General features: G+C 48.2%; 1 protein-coding gene and 1 pseudogene across 5 annotated transcripts in view; one reads left to right on the top strand and one right to left on the bottom strand.

The window, feature by feature from the left end:
* Positions 1–21,203, top strand: part of CHST11 (carbohydrate sulfotransferase 11) — a 284,611-nt gene that overhangs the window by 123,614 nt on the left and 139,794 nt on the right. For all 4 annotated transcript variants that reach the window (XM_081249462.1, XM_081249460.1, XM_081249461.1 and 1 more), the window contains exon 2: positions 11,535–11,620. In XM_081249462.1, the coding sequence (XP_081105588.1) occupies positions 11,535–11,620 (86 nt within the window). The remainder of the gene's footprint in view (positions 1–11,534; positions 11,621–21,203) is intronic.
* Positions 20,445–20,760, bottom strand: LOC308625355 (cytochrome b-c1 complex subunit 10-like; annotated as a pseudogene). Its single transcript has one exon. The product of its transcript is annotated as a cytochrome b-c1 complex subunit 10-like (transcript).

Raw genomic sequence — 21,203 nt, 5'->3', positions numbered from 1 at the left:
TCTGTCTGTGTCCTCCCTTCTTATAAGGACCAGTCATTGGATTTAGGACCCACTCTAATCCAGGACAACCTCTCTTAATTTAGTAACATCTGCAAAGACCCTATTTCTAAATAAGATTCCATTCTGAGGTTCTGAGGGGACATGAATTGAGGGGGACAGTATTCAGTCTACGACACCATGGACAGGGTGGAAAAAAGGGAAAGAAAGCAGGAGCCCAGGCAGGAGCAAGTTTTGACCAGATGGCCCTGAGAGAGACACAGGATGGGCGACAGTCCCCTTGGGCCTTTGAAGAGGCTGTGAGCCAGGAGCGAGTGGAGGAGCCCTGTGCAAGAGATGGGGGTGCCTGGCACAGCCCGGCTGTATCAGCGTGAAATGATCCTGCCCGGAGCCAGCTAGCTTTGTGAGGATGGCTTTAAGGAGTAGGTTTGGGGTTAATGCCCTGCCATGCTTCAGTAGCTTAAGGAAAGGTTACCTAGAATATTTCCCTTCTCAAGCAGCCGAGTTATTCATTACACCGTGTCTCTGAAGCTGTGGAGGAAGCCCAGAGGCAGATATAAATGTCTCCAGTCATAAAATCAGACTTGGAGCACCAGCCACAGGGAAGAAAGTATTTTGGCATATTATCTGCATCATTGCAAAATAAATTTATAAGCATTCCAAGAAAACTGCAGGGGAGAGTGTAGAAATTCTCCACCAGGCAAGGAAAGGTAAATGAAAATTAACTGTACCATGCCCATTAATTATTCCTTCCAGGTGTGTAGAATGTAATTAATATAATGTGGACTGCCGTGCTCTCTTGTTTTATTTAGGTGACCATACAAGGTAATTTATGAGGGCTTTCCTAAGTTAACTGCCAATTTAATTCCTTGGACTGTGTTTTTCCACAGGCTCTTAGGTTTCTCAACAGTAAAATTCATCCACCGCTGTAGGGGCTTTCAGGAATTTGTGATGAGGTTTGGGTTGGGGGCTGCTTCTCCTTCACCTGAGATGCTCAGTGTCTCCACCCTGAGACCAGCCCGAAGGTGCCAATTCCTGTTAATCCTCTGTTAATGTGAGAGTTTTCATGTCACTGAGTGTGACAGTTGTGTACAAAAGAATCTTTTAAAGAACTTTAAGTTATAAATCTAGCAAGCTAGCCTTTAAGTTAAGAATCTTACTCTGCGACTCAGAAATCGAGTAAATTTTAAGTTACATTTAGGGTAGCATTTGATTAATCATTGACCCTTGAACAAACTTCACCTTCTTTTAACGTTTTAAATTGCACTTAAAATCTCATATACTTAATGTCCTTTTTGAGTACTTCAGATGTCTCATTAACAAACACATACTTAAATAATATAAATCTAATACCTCAATGACAAACATTAAGTTTCTTAAATGCTCCAATATTATATGTAAACGTAGAAGATTTCAACTTAAAATCTCAAGTCAAATAAATTGTTCAATTAAATCCTTCCTATTGGTAAGGCAGGGTAACTCCTCGTACTTGAGTAGGTCAAAATCTTAAAAATATTAATCTTATGGGTTTTCTTCTTAAACGTTTCTGTACTTATTTAAAATAATAGCCATATTGAGATATAATTTACATATAAAATTCACTTACTCTAAGTGTAGAAGTCAATGAATTTTAGTATGTTTGCAGAGTTCTACAACCATCACCACAATCTAATTTTAGAACGTTTCCATCACCCTAAAAAGAACTTTTGCATCTATTTACTGTTCCTTGCCTCCCTACCCCCAGCCTTAGACAACCACTAGCCTACTTTCTGTGTCTTTATATTTGCCTGTTCTGGACTTTTTTGGCACTTAATTTGAAATCATGGTGGGTTTTTAAGGAAGCGGTTTTGATGTCTCGAACAATTTTGGGGTCACCTCCTGCGATTTTGGGGGTTACTGCCTCCGTGGCTGGAAGCATCTTTGTGAGCCGACCCCTGGCTGGGGAGCTGAGCTCTGCCACTTACTGCCTAATTCAAATGTCTCCCCACGGAAGACCAGACCCCACCTGGTAGCTTCGTTCCATTCTGATTCCCTGCCCGCCCACTGGGCTCACTGCTCTAAGACCCAGTGAAAGTGACAGCTGACTGCAGACCATGGTGTCTCGCTCCAAGGCCATGGTTCTGAGGTCACGCCCGGCGAGCCACGCTCCTGTGACCACCTAGCATCCTCACAGCGCCCACTCATAGGCCACCAGTCAAGGCACTCACCCAGCAGCCTTTTGGCCCATCTCAGGTTCACGCTCCATGTCCTGGTGAGACAGCTTAGAAAGCAAAACCCCAGCAGGGACTCAACCAGATATTTGTACCTCCACGTTCATAACAGCATTATTCACAGCAGCCAGAAGGCAGAGGCAACCCAGGTGTTCATCAGTGGATGAATAGATAAACAAAAATGTGGATATACATACAGTGGAACTTCATTTAGCCTTAGAGGGAGATTCTGATGTGCTACACCGTGGACGAACCTTGAAGACATTATGCTAAGTGACATAAGCCAGACACAGAAAGGACAAATACTGTTTGATTCCACTTACATGAAGTCCCTAGAGGAGGCAGACTCATAAAGACAGCAGAAGGTACACTAGAATGGTGGTTGCTAGAGGAAAGGTGATAAGTGGGCAGGTGGGTCACGTGGGGCCTCCTGGGCCATAGAAAGGCCTCTGGATTTTGTTCTAAGATGGTGGGAAGACTTGGGAGCAGAGAGGATGTTGTGAACTGGTTTATATTTTGAGAAGGTTATTCTGGCCGCTGATAGGGAATAGGGTAGGGAGGCCAAGCTGGCAGCAGGGAGGCCAGTTAAGAGGACTTCGTCCTAGCCCCAGGGGCAGTGATGATGGCTCGGACCAGGTGTTTGGGACCAAGATGAGCTGATGGGGGGAGGGGGTGATGGCAGGTAAGGCACAGGAATTACGAATGACTCCTGGCTGTTGAGTCTGCCTAGCTAGGTGCATAGTGGTGGTGTTTAACGCAATGGGGGACATCGGGGAGAGGGACGTTTTAGGGGTGGAAGTCATGAGTTCTCCTTATCAGTGTTTATTGTGTTCCGCAACCCCAAGCTGAGCCTAAACGAGCCCTCTTATCCCTGACCTGATTCTTTCAAGATGTCTAAGTTGGGGAGTTTTAAACCATGTCTCACGACCCATTGGTAGGTTGAAAAATCACTTTAATGAGGGCTTCCCTGGTGGTGCAGTGGTTGCGAGTCCGCCTGCCGATGCAGGGGACGCGGGTTCGTGCCCCGGTCTGGGAAGATCCCACATGGCGCGGAGTGGCTGGGCCCGTGAGCCATGGCCGCTGAGCCTGCACGTCTGGAGCCTGTGCTCCGCAACGGGAGAGGCCACAACAGTGAGAGGCCCGCGTACCGCAAAAAAAAAAAAAAAAAAAAAATCACTTTAATGAGTTGTACTAATATTAAAGAAAAATAGAAGACAGAGCATCACATGTAAACTGGGTTCAAAAGGAGAAAGGGACAAGGAACAGGAGTCAGGACACCCTTGTTCTAACCATACCTCTGCCTTTAACAAGCCATGGGGCCTGGAGTGAGTCCCTTATGCCCCTGTGTCCATTGCCTCACCTGTGAAATGGGGCTGGGGTGAGGAGGGCCCCGCTGGATTCACCCCATCCTCCTCCCTTTTCTCTCCTTCAACTCTTGCACGCTCTCTCAGTAGGCGGACCACAGACCGTACTGGCCAGAAAGGTCATCATTGAGCTTTGCTTCCTGCCATGTCTGTTGTTCAGTCAGAACCAATTCTGAGGGTGCTTTTTCCCCAGCTGTACATACCCAGGCCCTTCACTGGTGTGGAAGTCATTGGACCAGCTGGTCTCTAAAGACCCTGCTTGTCCTAGATGTGCCTCTGTCTGCACTAACCTATCTGGTCGGCAGCTGGCTGCACTTGGGCAGGGACCTTGTGACTTTTGGAAGTCGGCACAACCCTCTGCTCTGGGCACGTTTTCACAGAAGGGCCAGGATCATCTAAAAGGGGGTGGTTTGATTGCCATGGATTTTGGTGAGTGTATGTGATAGCCGAGTTCTTCTCCCGGCAGGTGAGGGTTGTAATGTATACAGTATATTCTTCAAAGCCGAGTGTCAGAGTCCCTTAGTGGAAGGTTTCTATGTAGTAAATCTCCTGGCTTTTAGATGAAGCTGTGCTCTTTCTCTTCTTGTGTTATACGAAGCGCATTCACCTAATTCTTAGACTTATACCTTTGACCTTCATCTCTGGAAAGTTTAATTCATTTTAGTTCTATAGCCACAGGTTAGACATCAGGAGCTTTGAGGAACTTACAGTAAGTAGGAGGGGAGATTGACATGGGAATTAGCTATAGTAAGGGTTCAGATTAGTCCCAAGTCAAAACCGCAGATCCCTCATTATTCTAGCTGCCTGTAGGGTCTCCAGTAAGGAGAATCAGATCTGGAGATGTTTTTGAATGGCTCTGGGATGTCCCTGTTGGAGGGACTGTGAGAAGGAAGGAATAGGAAGTGGGAAAATTGAAGTTTATTAATCAGGTATTAATGGCAGCTTAGGCTGAACCCGGCTCCCACCTCAGTGTTTGGGGCTCCTGAAAAGTCACCTGTGAACACAAGTGTGCTGAGTGTCTGTAAAACACGTGAAGGTCCTGGGTAGCTGGAGAACACCGGGTCAATATTCAGGACTGCCTTTTTTTTTTTTTTTTTTTGCTGTACACGGGCCTCTCGCTGTTGTGGCCTCTCCCGTTGCGGAGCACAGGCTCCAGACGCGCAGGCTCAGCGGCCATGGCTCACGGGCCCAGTTGCTCCGCGGCATGTGGGATCCTCCCAGACCGGGGCACGAACCCGCGTCCCCTGCATCGGCAGGCGGACTCTCCCAACCACTGCGCCACCAGGGAAGCCCATTTATTTATTTATTTATTTAGTTAGTTTTGGGGGGCTGTGTTGGGTCTTCATTTCTGTGCGAGGGCTTTCTCTAGTTGCAGCGAGCGGGGGCCACTTTTCATCGCGGTGCACGGGCCTCTCACTGTCGCGGCCTCTCTTGTTGCGGAGCACAGGCTCCAGACGCGCAGGCTCAGTAGCTGTGGCTCACGGGCCCAGTTGCTCCGCGGCATGTGGGATCTTCCCGGACCGGGGCTTGAACCCGTGTCCCCTGCATCGGCAGGCAGATTCTCAACCACTGCGCCACCAGGAAAGCTAGGGCTTTTTTAACCTGCGGTTCTCCAGGGAGACCTCTTGCCGTCCTGTGCTTAGAAATTAGCAACTTTGAGTCGGAAGGGACTCAGACATCTTCTGGTTTGACCTTGTCACCTGACCAAGGAGAAATCTGAGGCCCAGGGAGACTGCGTTCAAAGGCGGGAGACGCTTCATGTGGTGGCAGAGCTGGGGGATCAGGCCTCTGACTTTTCCCATGGACAGTTCTGGGTGCCAGGTCCCAGGTAATTTTACATTTTCATTGAATTCCCACAACCACCCTAAGATTTAGGCATTTATTGCTTCATTTTAACATTGAGTTTCGGAGATGAGGACCTTAAGCCAGTGTCCCAAGAGTCACCTAGAACTTGAATCCGGTTCCGGTGGACTCCACCTAATTGCACAGGGTGCTGCTGGGTGACCATCTCATCCTCATGCGCCTTCAGCACAGTGACATCTGAAACGGATGGGGGAGAGCTGTGATGTAGGGCCTTTCAGGGCGAGCTGTGGGTCCCACAGCTGAAAGCGGCATGGCCCGTCCTGACGGAAGTGGCTCCCTCTCAGGGAGTCGGGTAGCGCTTCCCCTTCTCCTGACTTGATGAGATTGACTCAGACACTGCCCCATTCCAACGTCCTTTTGACAGACGGGCTGGACCGTACTGGACCAGGGCACCAGCACGAATGGGTGCATTGGGAGAAAACACCTCTGTAATTGCATCACTGCTGTGCACTCAGAGCGTGCAGTGACAGAGGAAGCATGCCCAGGCTGTTAGCAAATGAGGGGATTTGAAAAGTGTCCGGAGTCTGCTGGGTGTTAGGGCTGTTTGGCCAGCGGCAGGAGTGCAGAGCCATCTGGACTTGGGTGATTTAGTGCAGAAGTGCCTCACCTCGAATGTTGAGGCAGGTGAGAGCAGATCTTTGTGGTGGGAGCCCTAAGTGTAAATGCATCTTTGCCTGCCTTTAGCGACAGCATGATAAGGTGATGAAGACCTCCGGTTCCAGAAACAACCTAGGTTTGACTTTGCTACCTGCCCTGCCATTTGCCGGCTGTGTGATCTCGGGCAAGTTACTTGATCTCTCTGGGCCTCTGTTTCCTCAACAGTCAAATGGGAATAAATGCTATTATTCAGTACTTCTAACTTACAAGGTTTTGATGAGAATTAAATGAAGCAACGTAAAAAAAAGGCTTAGCCTCGAGTCAGGCATCAGGTACTTGGTAAATTCTCGATAAATGCTAGTTCTCATGATTATTATTATTAACTATTGCTGTATTTTGTAAGACCTGAGTTCCAGCCCAGGCTCTGCCGCTGGCTGCTTTGGGGACCTTGGCAAGTGTTTCAGCTCTCTGAGTTTCTTCTGTGAATTGAAGGACTGTAATCCAGCTGAGAATTCCAATGCATCAAAAGCAAGTTTCCACCCCGGATCCCACAGCATTTTAGTTTTATGTCTTTAGACCCGAATTAACTGCACAGGCAGGGTCCCAGGGAACCACTCAGGGAATGAGACGGGCTTCCCTCCTTTGTCACTCGGTAACCTTCTGTCACCTGCTCTCAGCTGACTGGGAGCCGAGCGTCCACTTAAGAACATTCTCTTCATCATAGCATGAAGCGGCAAACGTGGGTGGCTTGGTTTTAATTTTAACTTCATTCATGTATGTTGGAAAAGTGGCGATTCCTGACGTACAGTGATTTGACCTACGATTTTTTAACTTTACGATGGTGTGAAATCGATACATATTCAGTGGAAACTGTACTTTGATTTTGGAATTTTGATCTTTTCCCCAGGCTAGGATATGTGATCTGATCCTCTCTGGTGATGCCGGGGAGCTGCGGGGACCCACAGATCCTGGTGAGCACACGATCACCAGGATAAACAACCAATACGCACATAGCCATCCTACACCCAGACAGCCGCTCCGCTTTTCACTTTCAGTACCGTATTCAATAAATTACATGAGATATTCAACACTTGATGATAAAATAGGCTTTGTGGGGCTTCCATGGTGGCGCAGTGGTTGAGAGTCCGCCTGCCGATGCAGGGGACACGGGTTCGTGCCCCGGCATGGGAAGATCCCACATGCCGTGGAGCGGCTGGGCCCGTGAGCCATGGCCGCTGAGCCTGCGCGTCCAGAGCCTGTGCTCCGCAACGGGAGGGGCCACAGCAGTGAGAGGCCCGCGTACCGCAAAAAAAAAAAAAAAAAGGCTTTGTGTTAGATGATTCTGCCCAACTGTAGGCTAATGTAAGTGTTCTGAGCATGTTTTAAGTACGCTAGGCTAAGCCATGCTGTTTGGTAGGTTAGGTGTATTAAATGCATTTTCAGCTTAACAATATTTTCAACTTACGATGGGTTTATTGAGACATAATCTCATCCTAAGTCAAGGAAGATCTGTATACCCAACTGTTTCTGGGTCTAAGAAATCATACTGTGAATTGAACCAATGAGATTCTTATAAAATGGTCTTGCATTTCATTGATTTGAGTTTAGAAAGGAGAAAACAAGTGCTGTAGCTAAATAAAACTTGTGGTGGCAGGTGGGCAGCGGAAGGCCACCGTTAAATGTCTTCAGGGACTCCTTTCTTAGGGCTTTTGATCATCAGACCTTTCATTTTCAAAGGAAAAAAATAACAGCAGCCTGTTGATACTGGCAGTTTCCTTTTTACATAGCAGGAAACAATCTGTCTGATGAGTGTAAAGGAAGCCTTAAATCCTAGATCATTCATGAACCTCTTTGAGTACCTACTGTGTGCCAAGCATCAGAGAAACAACATGGATAAGATGGAGGGGGTTTTACCCCCCCTTACTTAATATCTGGCCTATCCTAGGTGCTTAATACAAATTTCAGTAAGAAAAGGAATATATGGGCAATAATTGTTAATAGTTTGGCTGTCATATCACATCGCTTGGATGCCTCGTGTAACACTGGGTTACATTTTAAATCACCTGTTCTAGAAGCGGTCAGCCAACCAGGTCTGGGGCCAGGAGGAAACTACTGAGATGGTGGACTTGACACCTGCTGTTGGTCCAGCATAGCAGCCGAGAGCATGGGCCACCTATGTCAGAATCCTGTCTTCATCTCTTCCTAGTCACGAGACCTAGGCGAGTTCCCTAACCTTACTGTGCCGCAGTGTTCCCATCTGTAAAGTGGGGACAGTAGTGGGCCCACCCCGTAGGGTTGTCATGTGGATTAAATGTGTGCTCTGCTTGGTGCACTGTGGGTGCCCTCCAAATGTTAGCTGCCACCCTCTGTGTGTGGTGGTCACTCGACCTCCTCTGATGCATTAGGCACACAGGATAAATAAACCCATGTGCATGATTGCTGGCCCTTCCTTTGCCTCCCAGGCCCTAGCAAGTAGGTCCTCATTGCTATCATTTGGGTATGAAAGAGCTCCGTCATCAGGTTGGAGTCTCAGCTTGGCAACTTTCTCCCTGCATGGCCGTGACCTTGGTCAAGTTCCTGAGGTTAAGGGAGGCTCAGAGAGGTTATCTGGAAAATACAGGTACTTCCTTTACTGTGTGAAGGATTATGCTGAGCCCAGCGCCCAGCTCGCAAGGCGAACTCCATAAGTGGTGAGATTGTTATCATCCCCATAAAAGGCACCCAAGGACCTGGCTTTTGTGGCCTGGGGTGCCGGAGCTGGTTGGTGGGGCCCCCACTGAAGTCACGGGCTAGGCCTGCAGGAGGCCCCGAGGGTGGCTGGCCTTGGGAAAGGGCCCACATGGTCAAAGCATTTGAAAGGCCTTGTAGTAGAAAAAGAAACCAATTAAATAATACTGCCCCCCATAAAAGCTGACTTTTAATGGGTTCTGTGGTGGGGTTTTCTCCGTGGCGGTCTCGTAGCCATAGGTCTTGGGGAGACTGTCTGCCTCTCTGGGGAGAGTTTAATCTTGCACGGCGTGGGCACAATTTTACACGTTTTACGGCTGTTTTGTCTCCCCTGAAGTGTTGCTGTGTCCTTGTGCGCTGAGGGCAACCTGCGTGCAGTTAACAGTTTACCTCGTTTTGGGTGGAAATGAAAAATGAAGTAATAAATTAAAGAAAAACACAACGTGGATTTTTCCCCTCTTGTGGAGACACCCGTGGAAGAACAAAGAACCAGTGTCTTCCCGGATCACTTACTCAGATTCTAATGGCTTTTATGTGTAGACATTTGCCCACAGGATCCCTTCCTCCCCAGAGAGGGCTGCAGGGCATGTCGGGTGTGTCTGGGGCTTGTACTGCCTACCCCAGGGCAGGGGTCAGCAAACGACAGCCCTGGGGCCACATCCAACCCACCGCCTGTTTTTGTGAAATGATTGGGAAAAGAAAAAAATCCAGAGAAGATTTCCTGACACGTAAGAATTACATGGACTTCAGGTTTCAGTGCCAGAAATGGAGGTGTATTGGCGCATCATCCCGCCCGTGCGTTTGTGTGTCGTCTGGAGCTGCTTCTGCCCTGCCCCAGCTGAGTCGAGAAGTTTCCATATACTGTGTGGTGCAAAGCCAAATACTCTCTTGCCCTTTATGGAAAAGGTTGGCTGACCCTGCTCTAGGAGGTAAAGGAAGTGGGAAAAAACAGCTTCAAGTTTCTCGGAATTGATGATTTATTCTCAGGGTTTCCATGGGGCTCAAAGTGACAAGTCAAAGGAGAATTGCATGAGAAGGAGTCAGTTCTCCTGGAGACCTTCCAGAGGAATCGGCTGCTTGTGGAGATGGCTCTCCTCGCTATTCTGACCTCAGGTTGGCTTCTGAGCAGAGGGGCCTGAGTTATCCCCCTCCGGCCAGCCCTCCCCATCTGCCTGGCTTTCCTGTAAGACTCCCGAAGCCCAGTTTGAGGTCTGGTAACTTCTCATCAGCTCCCTTGATGGTTCGAGAATAAAGAAGTTTCCACCTTCCCTCCCAGGAGGCAAGCGCTTTTTGTCGTCAGTTCTGTGCAGACCTAGTTGATGATCTCCAATAGCTTCAGAAATGTGTAACCGACACTTTCTGACCAGCCCCCGGCTTAAGCATTCTGCATATAGTAGTAACTCATTTAATCCTCACGACCAACGCAGGGAGTGAGGTCCTCTTCTCACCCCCATTTTACAGAGGAAGAAACAGGCACAGAAAGGTTAGGTATCTTGCTTAAGGTCACACAGCAGGTGTGAGGTAGACCCAGGATCCACACCCAGGCTGTCTGCTCAGCAGTGTCCCGCCTCCTGCCACTGCACCGGGGGAATTCTTTAGGCCTGTGAAAGGATCTGCTTTCCTTGTTCCCCGCCCTGCCCCTACAATGTCATTCCACAGGAAAACGGCCTCCTGTGTGAGAAGGAAGCACTTGTTCCTTCGTTAATTCATCCCTCCCCCCTCCTTCTCCCTCCCTCCCTTCAACAAATAATTGTCAGGAGGGTGACTACGTATTAAACTCTGTGCAAGGGGCTTCACGAGTGAGGGGGTTTTGTGAACAAGAAGAATGGAGAAAGAATCTTTTTTCCTTTGAAAAACAGTTCTTGGTATCCTCAAAGCTGTTGGGTTTTTGAGAAGTTCACTTAATTCCTCCTCTTTTATTCATTGTAAGTGCTCATCCTTACAAGGAGAACCATAACCCGTAAATCTCATCCAGAACCATAAACCCACCTCCTTTCTGCCTCAAGCTGATATTGTCATTAACAATAATGTAATGTACAAGAGGCTTTGGGGAGGCTGGCCCTCTGACTCACCCAGTGGGAAAAGCCCGCCTGGGGAAGGCCCCGCGCCGTTCTCCCCCTCGACACCCCGAAAGGGGGCTCCCGCAGGGGCTCGGGAACCAGGAATAAGAGGTCATAACTGATTGTGGAGGGAGAAGGCTGCCGAATTTTAAAAATAGCACCAAGTCTGGCGTTGGTAGAACTCGCTCTCTTGGGACATCAGTTACAATGTCCTCTGCAAAAGTTCAGGGTTTTAGGGCTTCCCTGGTGGCGCAGTGGTTGAGTGTCCGCCTGCCGATGCAGGGGACACGGGTTCGTGCCCCGGTCCGGGAAGATCCCACATGCCGCGGAGCAGCTGGGCCCGTGAGCCATGGACGCTGAGCCTGCACGTCCGGAGCCTGTGCTCCGCAACAGGAGAGGCCACAACAGTGAGAGGCCCGCGTACCGCATAAAAAAAAAAAAAAAAAAAGTTCAGGGTTTTAGATGCCTGTCTTGTTTTCTGAAGGATTTGCTGGGCAGAATTTTCAGCATTATTTATGTCCTTCTGGGTGTGGACAAGCCTGAAGGCCAGGGAAGACCCATGGGCCCCCATGGCAGCAGGCAAAGGATCAGCTCAGCGGGAAGCCTGTTCTCTTCCTTCCCCAACTGTTTCTTCTTCCCTCCTCTGTGCCCTTTTCTTGGTCAGACGGCAGACGTTTGTTGCTCATTTCTGATGAGCCTTCACTTTCTTTCCTCAGTCATGCGGAGGAACCCCTTCGGTGTGGACATCTGCTGCCGGAAGGGGTCCCGAAGCCCCCTGCAGGAACTCTACAACCCGACCCAGGTAAGCCCTGGAAACGTCCTTGCTTCTCGGCTTGGTCTCCACGTGTCAATTTTTTGGGGGGCGGAGAGGGATTGAAAAACGCCCAAATTCTGGTCTTTGGGGATTTGAAACTTTCCTCCACTGCCTGGCATTTTACCTTCAGTGGTTGCTTTCTTGGTTACCCTTTTGCTCTAGAATGGCTCTGAAATTCTAGTGAGAGGTATTTAGAATGAGAGGAACAGCTTGGTAGAGTGCGGGGCTGAGCTTTCAGACCTGCCCAGGTTTTGGATCCCTGAGAGCCATACAGTTGCAGGTGCCGGCAAGGGGACTCTGAAGTTGCAGAGCCTGCCAGGCTATGCAGTCTCCCCCGTGACACCCCCAAAGAAGGCTCACATGGGGGTGAACTCACCACCCAGCTCCCACATCTGGTTATTAGAGCCCAACGATGTCCCCAAGAGTTGCACCTCACTGCGTCAGTTTGACAAGACTCCCTTGGGTGGGGAGACTTTTTGCTTAAGTGACTGTCACAGTACGTTGGACTTGATTATGAAAAGTGTTCCTCTCTGAGCAAAATAAGCTCCAACCAAGGCAAAGTGCCCTCCATGGAAAGCTAGGAGCGAAGGGAGGAGGCCTGGTTGCCACGGTGATGGCCTTGTTGGTATGTGTCGGTCTTGACGTGGAGACTCCAAGGCTGGTCCTTTTGCGGGAATATGAATTAGCTTGTGATGCCAAGAACTGGTGAGTGAACAACTAGTGGCCCATTAGCTGACCTTTGACAGCTGGGGAGAAAGGGGGGAAAATGTACTGCTTTGGCTGTAATCTTTGAGCTTTATTTTGTATCAAATTCTTGATTTAATATTTCTGGGGACCAAGGTGCTTGTTAGAGGAAGAAACTGCTTGGGTCCCCAAAAGGGATGAATTCTCAGGAGTCTTGCAAAGGGATGAGCCTGAGAACTTTCTGATTCCACATCTCTATCCTGTCTTTCACCCGTACTCCCGTCTGGAAAAATGGATTCCTGAATTTGTGCGAAATGGGTGGCCTAACCATGTTAGTTCACTCCCCTATCAGCCCACCACTTTGGAGCTCAGTGTGATGGGGCCAGATTCGCCAGGTAATTGCAAACTCAGATTGCCTGAGGCCTCCTTTACTGGGTTCTCTGATAACGCAGCAGGGAATTTGTATTTTGTTTTGTTTTGTTTTTAATTTTTATTGAAGTATAGTTGATTTACAATGTTGTGTTAGTTTGAGGAATACCGTAAAGTGATTCAGTTATACATACATACATATATATATATATATATATATATATTCTTTTTTTTACATTCTCTTCCATTATAGATTATTACAAGATATCGAGTATAGTTCCCTGTGCTATATACAGTAGTTCCTTGTTGGTTATTTTGTATTTGGGTTTTGTTTGGTGCCCAAATAATCTGATTATTACAGGCCAGTCTCCCAGCCTGTTCACACATTGGTCTTAGGGAAGAGGATTTCTGGTACGCCATGTTGAAAACAACACATGCTATTGAGATGCAAAGCATCCCTCTCTTTTAGTTGACGTCCTCTGTTCTCAGGTCATTTTCTACTTCAAAACCAAACCATTGAAGTGCTCCTGCTTTCCTGAGGAAATTTTATGGGCAGCATATGGGTGTCATGGGAGGAGCTGTTTCTGAAGTAGATGCCCCTGTGGACAGGAAGTCCATGGACTGTGTCTGCGCCTGTCACTTGTGTCCCTGTAGTGGGTGGCCCCAAATATCTGTGATTGAAAGAATGAAAGTCCAGGTTTAAATTCCTACTTCACCTCCAGCTGGCTGTGCAACCTTGCATACATGATGAGTCCTCTGTAGGGGTCAGCTTTCCCATCTCTCTGGAACGTTGGGAGGATGAAATAATTCTGATGTGTCAGGGGCTATGTAAACATGATCCATCATCACCATGGTCATGAGAATGGCTTCACTCGTGGAAACCTTGATTTTAGAGTCAGACCTGGGTTCGAAGCCTGGTCTCCTCATTTATCAGCTGTGTGAATGAGCACAAGACATGTAACCCCTCTGAGACTGCCTTTCTCCTTTATAACACGGTGCTGACAATTCCTGCCTTGCAGCCTTCCATGAGAAGATGTACCTTGCTCAGTGCCTTTTATGGAGTTTGCTCATTCCCCGATTCACTCATACATTCACTCATTCATTTCTTCACACACTCTTAGGCGTGCCCACTATGTGTAGCACGGTGCCAGGCACTGGCCACAGAAGGCTGAGCAAGGGCCTGTGTGTGGTTAGCCTTCCATGTCTGGTTCTCCTTGTTACCCTAGAGCTGACTTGAGTGGGTTATCTGGTGAGGGGGACCGTGCTTGGTCCATTTGTAAACCAATCAGAGGAGAGAGAACCTTCCTGGTTAGAGCTCATCCCTTCCATCTGGTGGTGTTGGGTTCAGACGCTCACTTAGAAGCCTAGCACCCGGCAGGGAAGATGGGGCTGGAGAGGCAGCTCTGGGAGACATTTGTGAGAGCCTAGGTGGGTGAGTCATCAGCCTCCATCAAGCACTCATGGGCAAGCTGCCTGGCCCCTTTTGCTGGTAACCAGGAAAATGTCCCTGCAGGAGGATCTCCCCGTTTCCTCGGGATGTTGTCCCGGGATGTTTTTTCTTAGGCTGGTTTCCTTTACAAGCTGCAATTATGTTCTCTTCCCATGCACGTTCCGTCCGTGGCGCTTCTCAGAGAAACCGTCTTGGTGACCTTTGGGGCTGCCGTGGGCCGGGGAGCTCAGAGGAGAGAAGGGCGCAGGAGCTTCTGTTGGGTTGAGTAGGGTTTTGTGTCCCTGAGACATTAGCAAACATTGCATCCGTTGGGGCTTGGTTGTGGTTTCTCGTGTTCCCCTACCAGCCAAGCTGTGGAAGCTGCTAAGCCTGGATTGATGTTATCACAGAGGCAGATGACGAGCCCTGTAATTGCTAGAAACCCAACTGCTCCTGGAGATGACGTTTCCCCATTTTATGTTGACGGGTGATTTGGGTTTGATACATGATGGTGAAAATAGGAACTGTTTATTTTAGATGATAAGAAAACCAACATAATGGCGGGAAGCACCATCTTAGTTAGCAGGTACTGGTACTGTAGGCCAGATGCTATCTAGATGCCTACAAACATCTCGTGGGGTGCTGGTATTAAGCCCCACGCTAGGTAGTGCACCCCCATTTTAGGTATGGGAGAACTCAGGCTGAGGAGCTTGTCACATAGCTTGTAAGAAGCAGGGGAAAGATTCAAATCCAGGACGGACTCCAGATGCATTTATCTCCATGCTGTATTCACTGTCACCAGCAAAGTTCTCTTGGCAGGAGTTACCCCATACAAAAAAAAAAAAAAGAGAGAGAGAGAAAAACATCTTATCCAGATTTTCACTGGACAGAGTCTTAAAAGCTCCCATAGGAAAATTGGCTATAATCTGATTTTAGTGTCCAAGGTTTTCTTATTTTAGTGCCTCACAAACCCCTAACCATTAAAACAACGATTGGTGAAAAAAAAGTTTGTAGTTGATATTCTTAGAAAAACTGCACTCTGATGTCTTATAATTTTCCTGGTTCTCTGCTGTCTTCCTGGCCCCAAAATAAAACGTAATTGCTGATCAGATCAGCTGGCGTCAAGTCACCGAAAGTTCAGGAGTTGCCAGCTGCATATTTGTGGGCTGAGCACATCTGTGGGCCGCCCGGCTCAGCTCAGACTGCAGGGCAGAGCTATGCCGTCAGCCATTAATAGGGCATAATTGCCCCTAAAATGCCAGCGAGGGTGAGACAGCTTGTCTTGCCTCGCCCACCTCCCGGTCCTCTCGTGGGTTCCCTGAAATCTTCCCAGCATCACTCATGTGGTTCGGCCCTGCCCTGCCTGGTTCTTTCTTTAGCGTTTATACTTGCTCTGTGATTACCGCGTTCTGAGAATACAGATACTCAGCCCAGGGGCTGACCAGGAACTCCTCTAAGTGCTGAGTCTAGGAGGTCTTCACTCATGCACGAGTGGCGTGCAGGCCTTCCTAGGGGCCTCTGAGGACCAGTCAATACAATAATTTGACCAGTCAACATTTTATTATAATAATAAAATTGGATCTTTATTGGTGCAATCTTCAATGTGTTAAAAGTAAATTTACTTCTCCATAAGGTAGGCTCGAGGAGGAAGGATGGAGAGAGGGAGAGAAGGGAGGTAGGAAGGAAAGAAGGAAGGGAGAAAGAAAGGAAGAAAGTTACTGTTCATTGAATGTATAATACACGCCAGTGACTCTTCTAGGTGTTTACCACACGTATCTAATGGAATCTTCACAACAATCCTAAAATCTGAGAGCCCCATTTTTCAGATAAGTTAACTGAAGCCCAGAAGGACTGAGCAACTTGCTAAGATCCCGCAGTCCCTAAATGGTAGTGCCGGGTCTGTCTGACCTGGCGAGATAGTGGGAGGGAAAGAGCCTATCCCGTTATCTTTCCCAGGGGAAAAAATGCTCCCTTGAGGTTCTTTTTCATGGTGACTCAAGCTGAGATCTGGGACGTGCTCAGGATAGTTGTAAAATCCCCAAAGGCAGGAGCCAAGGCTCATGGAATGGTATGGAATGCACAGTAGATGTCCAATAAACAATTGTGGATTTTTTTTTTTCTCACTGAACATGATATTTTTGGAGAGGCCTTCGTCTCCTGGCTGGAGCCAGACTAAGCAGGAGTCACCCCCAAGAACTCTGCTGTAGGATAGCACAGCTTGGTGACATTTGGAAGTCGGGGTCTTTGATTAAGTTTTAGACTGAAAAAAGCTTGAATTGTCCAAGGGAGGGTGGGAAACTCTTCTAGCTCCAACCTAAATAGTTTTCTGAGCAAGGCTTGCCAAGATTCGTTTTGTCTACAGATGTTCATAGGATAAACAGAGGAAAAAGACGTGGGGAAGAGAGGCATGTAGGTAATAGAACATGACAAGTGCTGTGTGGTCGGAGCATTCTGAAAGGTTATGGGAGGATCAGGAGTGAGCAGTTAACCCTTTGAGGCACAGGGCACAGTGCGAGGCTTTCTAGAGGAGATGGCATTTGAGCCAGGTCTCTGAGGACACATCAGACTCTACCGGACAGAGAAGAGGGAACAGCCTCCCAGAGCGAAGGAACAGCAGGAGTGAGGTGCACAGGTGGGACGGTCCATGGCACCTTCAGAGAATGGTGAGGGGTTTGTAGCTGGCATGAAAGAACATGTTGGAAGCTGATTGGAGAGAAGGTAGGAAAGGCAGGTTGGTCCCAGCTGGATAAGGCTCATTCGTCCTTCTGGAGGGTTTAGTCTTCAGCCACTGGCAGGTTGGTGGTCCCAAGGAGCCCCCTGGAGATGGTGTGCACCTTACAAACCAGCTGCTGCTTCTCACTTGGCTGCTTGTTAACTCCGGGGCTTCTCTAAGGAGGTCTGGCCCCTCCTGGCCGCAGCCTCCTCATCTGTAACATGAAGGGGTTGGACTGGACCCGTGCTTCTCAACACCTCCTGCACTCAGGAGCTTTAAAAAATGACCCATGCCCAGACCCCCAGAAATTCTGATTTTATCTGTTGGTCTGGGATAGGGCTGGGGTGTCAGTATTTTTCAGAGTGCCTAGGTGATTCTGATGGGCAACCAGAGCTCAGAAGCACTGGGTTGGAGATTCTGTAAGGGCCCCTCCAGTTTTAAAATCTTCGATTCTTTGATTCTTGCATAACCCATAACATGAAAAGCAACTCAAAGCATGTGCATCGAGGTTGCTCTCTATCTTTTCTACTGTCTTTCTGTATGAAGGCTCGCGTAAATTATTTGTACTCAGCCTCATCCACGAGGACACGGAGACTACATTCCTTCCTGTGCTGCATGGGACGGAGGGTTGTTGCGTCAATGCCCTGAATGTTGGAGACTCGTTATGTGAACAAACCCAAAAAGCGGAGCCCTTTGGGGCACAATATTGGGTGGAGCCCTGTGTAAACGAAACTTGAGCCACTTAGCTCTTGATCCCATAAGAAGGAGAACCTAGACTTGTTCCAAGCCAGACATCAGGTGGGCGCTTCTGAAGGATCAGCTTCCATCTCACAAATAAGCATGAAAGAGAGAAAGGGCTCTCTGCCTTGAGAATCGTTCAGGAACAACAATGCTGAATGGCCGTGTCCACTGGGGAAGGCAAGAGAGAGCAGACATTGTACAGCCCCCAACTCTGGTCAATTACTCCCTTCATTACCAACCACCTGGTAAATGACGAGTCCCTTTAATTATCTTGCATTGACCCAACAGCTGTCTACCAGCCGAAGAGGGATTAATTGATTTAGTTGTGGACCGGCTCCTTATGCAAAGATATTACTTACTGTCAGCCTAGCAGAACGGCAGCTGGCTGGCAAAGATGAAATATTACATCAGCTTGATCTTACATACAGCACTTGGGAGAATGCTTCATTATTAATTGCAAATTACAATAGATGAGCAGAGCCCATTGCAATACCCGGGGACAATGGGCCGCCTTTTCCACTGTGGCCAGTGGCTTCATTATTCTTGAACCAGGGAAGGTGCCCTGGTCGGATTTCCAGTCAAGCCTGGACAGATGGTGAATCTAGAGTCAGACGCAATTCGGGTTGAAAGAGGTGATTGGATGCTGGAAGGAAAGGAGGGATCCCAGCCCAGGGGCAATTACTTAACCTCTCCAAGCCTCGATTTCCTTATCTGTAAAATAGGAACATGATAGCAGTCTTGCAGGTTTGTGAGATTCAAAATCGTGTATGAAAAGCACCTAGGATGGTGCCCAGGGCAGAGTTGGTGATAGTCAGTAGCCGTCAGTGATCTGGGTTGAGTTAGGTCACCTAGGACTTTCTCTTAGGGGGTCTGGGACCATGCTTGGTCCCTGTCCTGCAGGCTCAGACATTTGGCAGGTGTGCACTTGGAATAATAAGAAGAAGATTATTTTGTTGAATAATAATAAAAGATGATTTCCTCTTGCCTGGAAGCTACTAGCTATTCATCATGAGCACTACCTAAAATTTTTGATTTATGTTATGTGTCTGGTAGACTCAGTTATAGGGAAGCTTGCTGTGCTGATTTTTAAGGCCATGAGTGCCTGTGTGTGTGTGTGTGTGTGTATGTGTTTGTGTACAGTCAACCCACATCCTGGAAAATGGGCAGATTCAGCTGTTAAGTTTTAAAGGTCTCCTGTGGTTGTGTCTGTCGTACCCACAGCACGTAGCTAAGTGCCTCATTACTAGTTGTTAAATAAGACCATCTCTGGGCCATGTTAATGCGAGGCCATTGATTTCATCGATTGGTCCACATTTCATTCAGGCTGTTTCTATAGGCAGTTGTTCTGTTTCTGGAAGCCTAATTTGACCCAGTATATTCAAATCTGGATAGCTCGGTGCTCTAATGGGGCTTTTCTGTGTCAGGCTGTGTGGATATAATCTGGCATATTTCAATGAGAGGAGGGCATTCAAGTGACAAAACAACCTCAGCAATTTCCAAATGGTAACACAGCTGTAAGATCTGCCATTTTTGGAAAGTTATTTCCTAAATTACCCTCAATTATAAGAGGTCTCTACATAATTTGATTTTTCTGTAAATTATACAACTCAGGGAGCTTCTCAGCCAACTGGATTTTAACCTTGTTAGAATGGGTAGAGCTGAGACAAAGCCCTGGCTTGCTCTCAAATTCTCTGTAGGAAAGCCGGGGTGTGGGGATGGGGTGGGGTGGTCATCAGCTTCCCCCCATCCGGCCTCCCTCTTGACCTGCAGGTCTGGTGGGGAGCAGGGTTTCTACCCTGCCTCCACCACGAATTACTGTGAACTCTGGGGCCAACAGCTGAACCTCTTCAAACCCTTCAGACCTTGTTTATAAAGTAGGAATAAAATACTAACTGTTCAGTTACTAAGGATTAAATTAGAATATATATATAGCAAGTTCCGGGCATGTGGCAAGCTGCTCAGTCGATGCTGTTTTTTTAAATTCATATTAGCTCAGATGACAACTCCTCCAGGAAGTTCCCCCTGATTCCCCCCCACCCCCTTCAAACTCAGGTTAAATGTCCTTCTAGAATGGTGCTGCCTACTCACAATGTAATGTGACTTGTATATGTTATTCGAAATTTTCCAGCAGCCACATTTTAAAAAGTAGAACAAAAACCAGGTGAAATTCATTTTAATAATATACTTTATTTAACCCAGTATAACCAAAGTATGATCATTGCTACATGTAATCGATAAAAATATTAAGATATTTTACACTCTTGTTTTTGTACTGAGTCTTTGAAGTCCTGTGTATTTGACACAGCACATCTCACTTTGGGCTGGCCATATGTCCCATGCTCAATGGCTACACGTGGCTGGTGACAGTCACACTGGACAGTGCAAGTCTATCCTCACCCCCATGCCCATGTTTCCCTTGTTCGTGACACTTATCTTATGTGTTTGAGATGATCTAACTAGGCTTTGAGCCTCTTGAGGGCAAGGTCTGCATCATTCGTCTTGGTACCCTGTCGCTACTCCAGCCAGCCACAGAAAAGGAGCTCAGTAGGTGCTTGGCACTGAGCGAATCACCTGTCCCTGGGCCTTGAGCAAGCCCGGTGTGTGGAGATCATGCTGAGGAGGCGACCAGGGCTTTGTGTCCCCCAGAGATGCCGAGGCAGCCAACCATCAAGGCGAGAGGCTTGCTGGGGCCCAGTAGGTCCTTGGTCTGAAGAGGACGTCTCCACTCCAGGCTAAGCCTGATGTTTCTCCTGAAAAACATACTTCCAAAAGTCCAAGTGCAAGGACCACGGAAGGGCTGACACTTAGAAAGACACTGGTCATTTACACCTCAACTTGGGTTTTGTTTGTTAGTTTTTCAGAGAGAGGTTTAATGCTGTGTGCATTCACACACCAAAGCTGTTTTCACAAACGTAACTGTGTATTTCCTCGAGCTCCATCCCAAGAGCATGGGCTGTTTCAGATGTGGATGGAAGTAGGCAGCACCACCAGATTCCAGAGGCGTCTGAGGGGCGTCGGTTTAATGAATTGTCCCTCTTAAACTTGCCATTGTTGTAGGGCACCCAGTCCAGAATCAGCCGCCAGCCGGTGGCCCACACCAGTCCCACGGCGCCCATGGCGCCCCACACGCCCACCGTGGGAATCCAGTTTCTGGCCGTCGCGGTGGCGATGGCCCAGGAACCTGCTCTGCATCACTGCTGTGCTAACTTCTCAGCTGCGGTTTTATAAGATCCTGTCTTGAGACTGGCGTGTGACAGTGTGGGGAGCGTGGAGAGAACAGGTGCAGGGAATTGGTTGCTTGAAAGAACTGGAGAAAGTGAGTCACAGACTCAGAAGGAATGGGGGGAGGGTCAGGGAGGGGACTGCTTAATCCAGACCTCGCCCTCCCTCAGTACATAGCCCACATTCAGCCCTGTTTCCTTCTTCCCTCCCCTCCTCCCTCCTTCTTCCAGAGCAGGTGGCACAAGTAGGAACCCAGTAAGAATGCATTGAATGAAATGGAACTGAAATTGCTGGGCGCCATCTTTCCTTCCCTCCCTTATTACACACCTACCGTATTCATCTCCTACGGCTGCCGTTAACAGAGGACCACACACTGGGTGGCTTAAACCACGAAAATGTATCGTTTCCCATTT

Source organism: Mesoplodon bidens (assembly GCF_964165515.1).
Source record: "Mesoplodon bidens genome assembly, chromosome: 11".
Taxonomy (NCBI): Eukaryota; Metazoa; Chordata; class Mammalia; order Artiodactyla; family Ziphiidae; genus Mesoplodon; species Mesoplodon bidens.
Note: the sequence above shows the minus strand (reverse complement) of the source record. Positions and strands in the feature narration are given on the sequence as shown.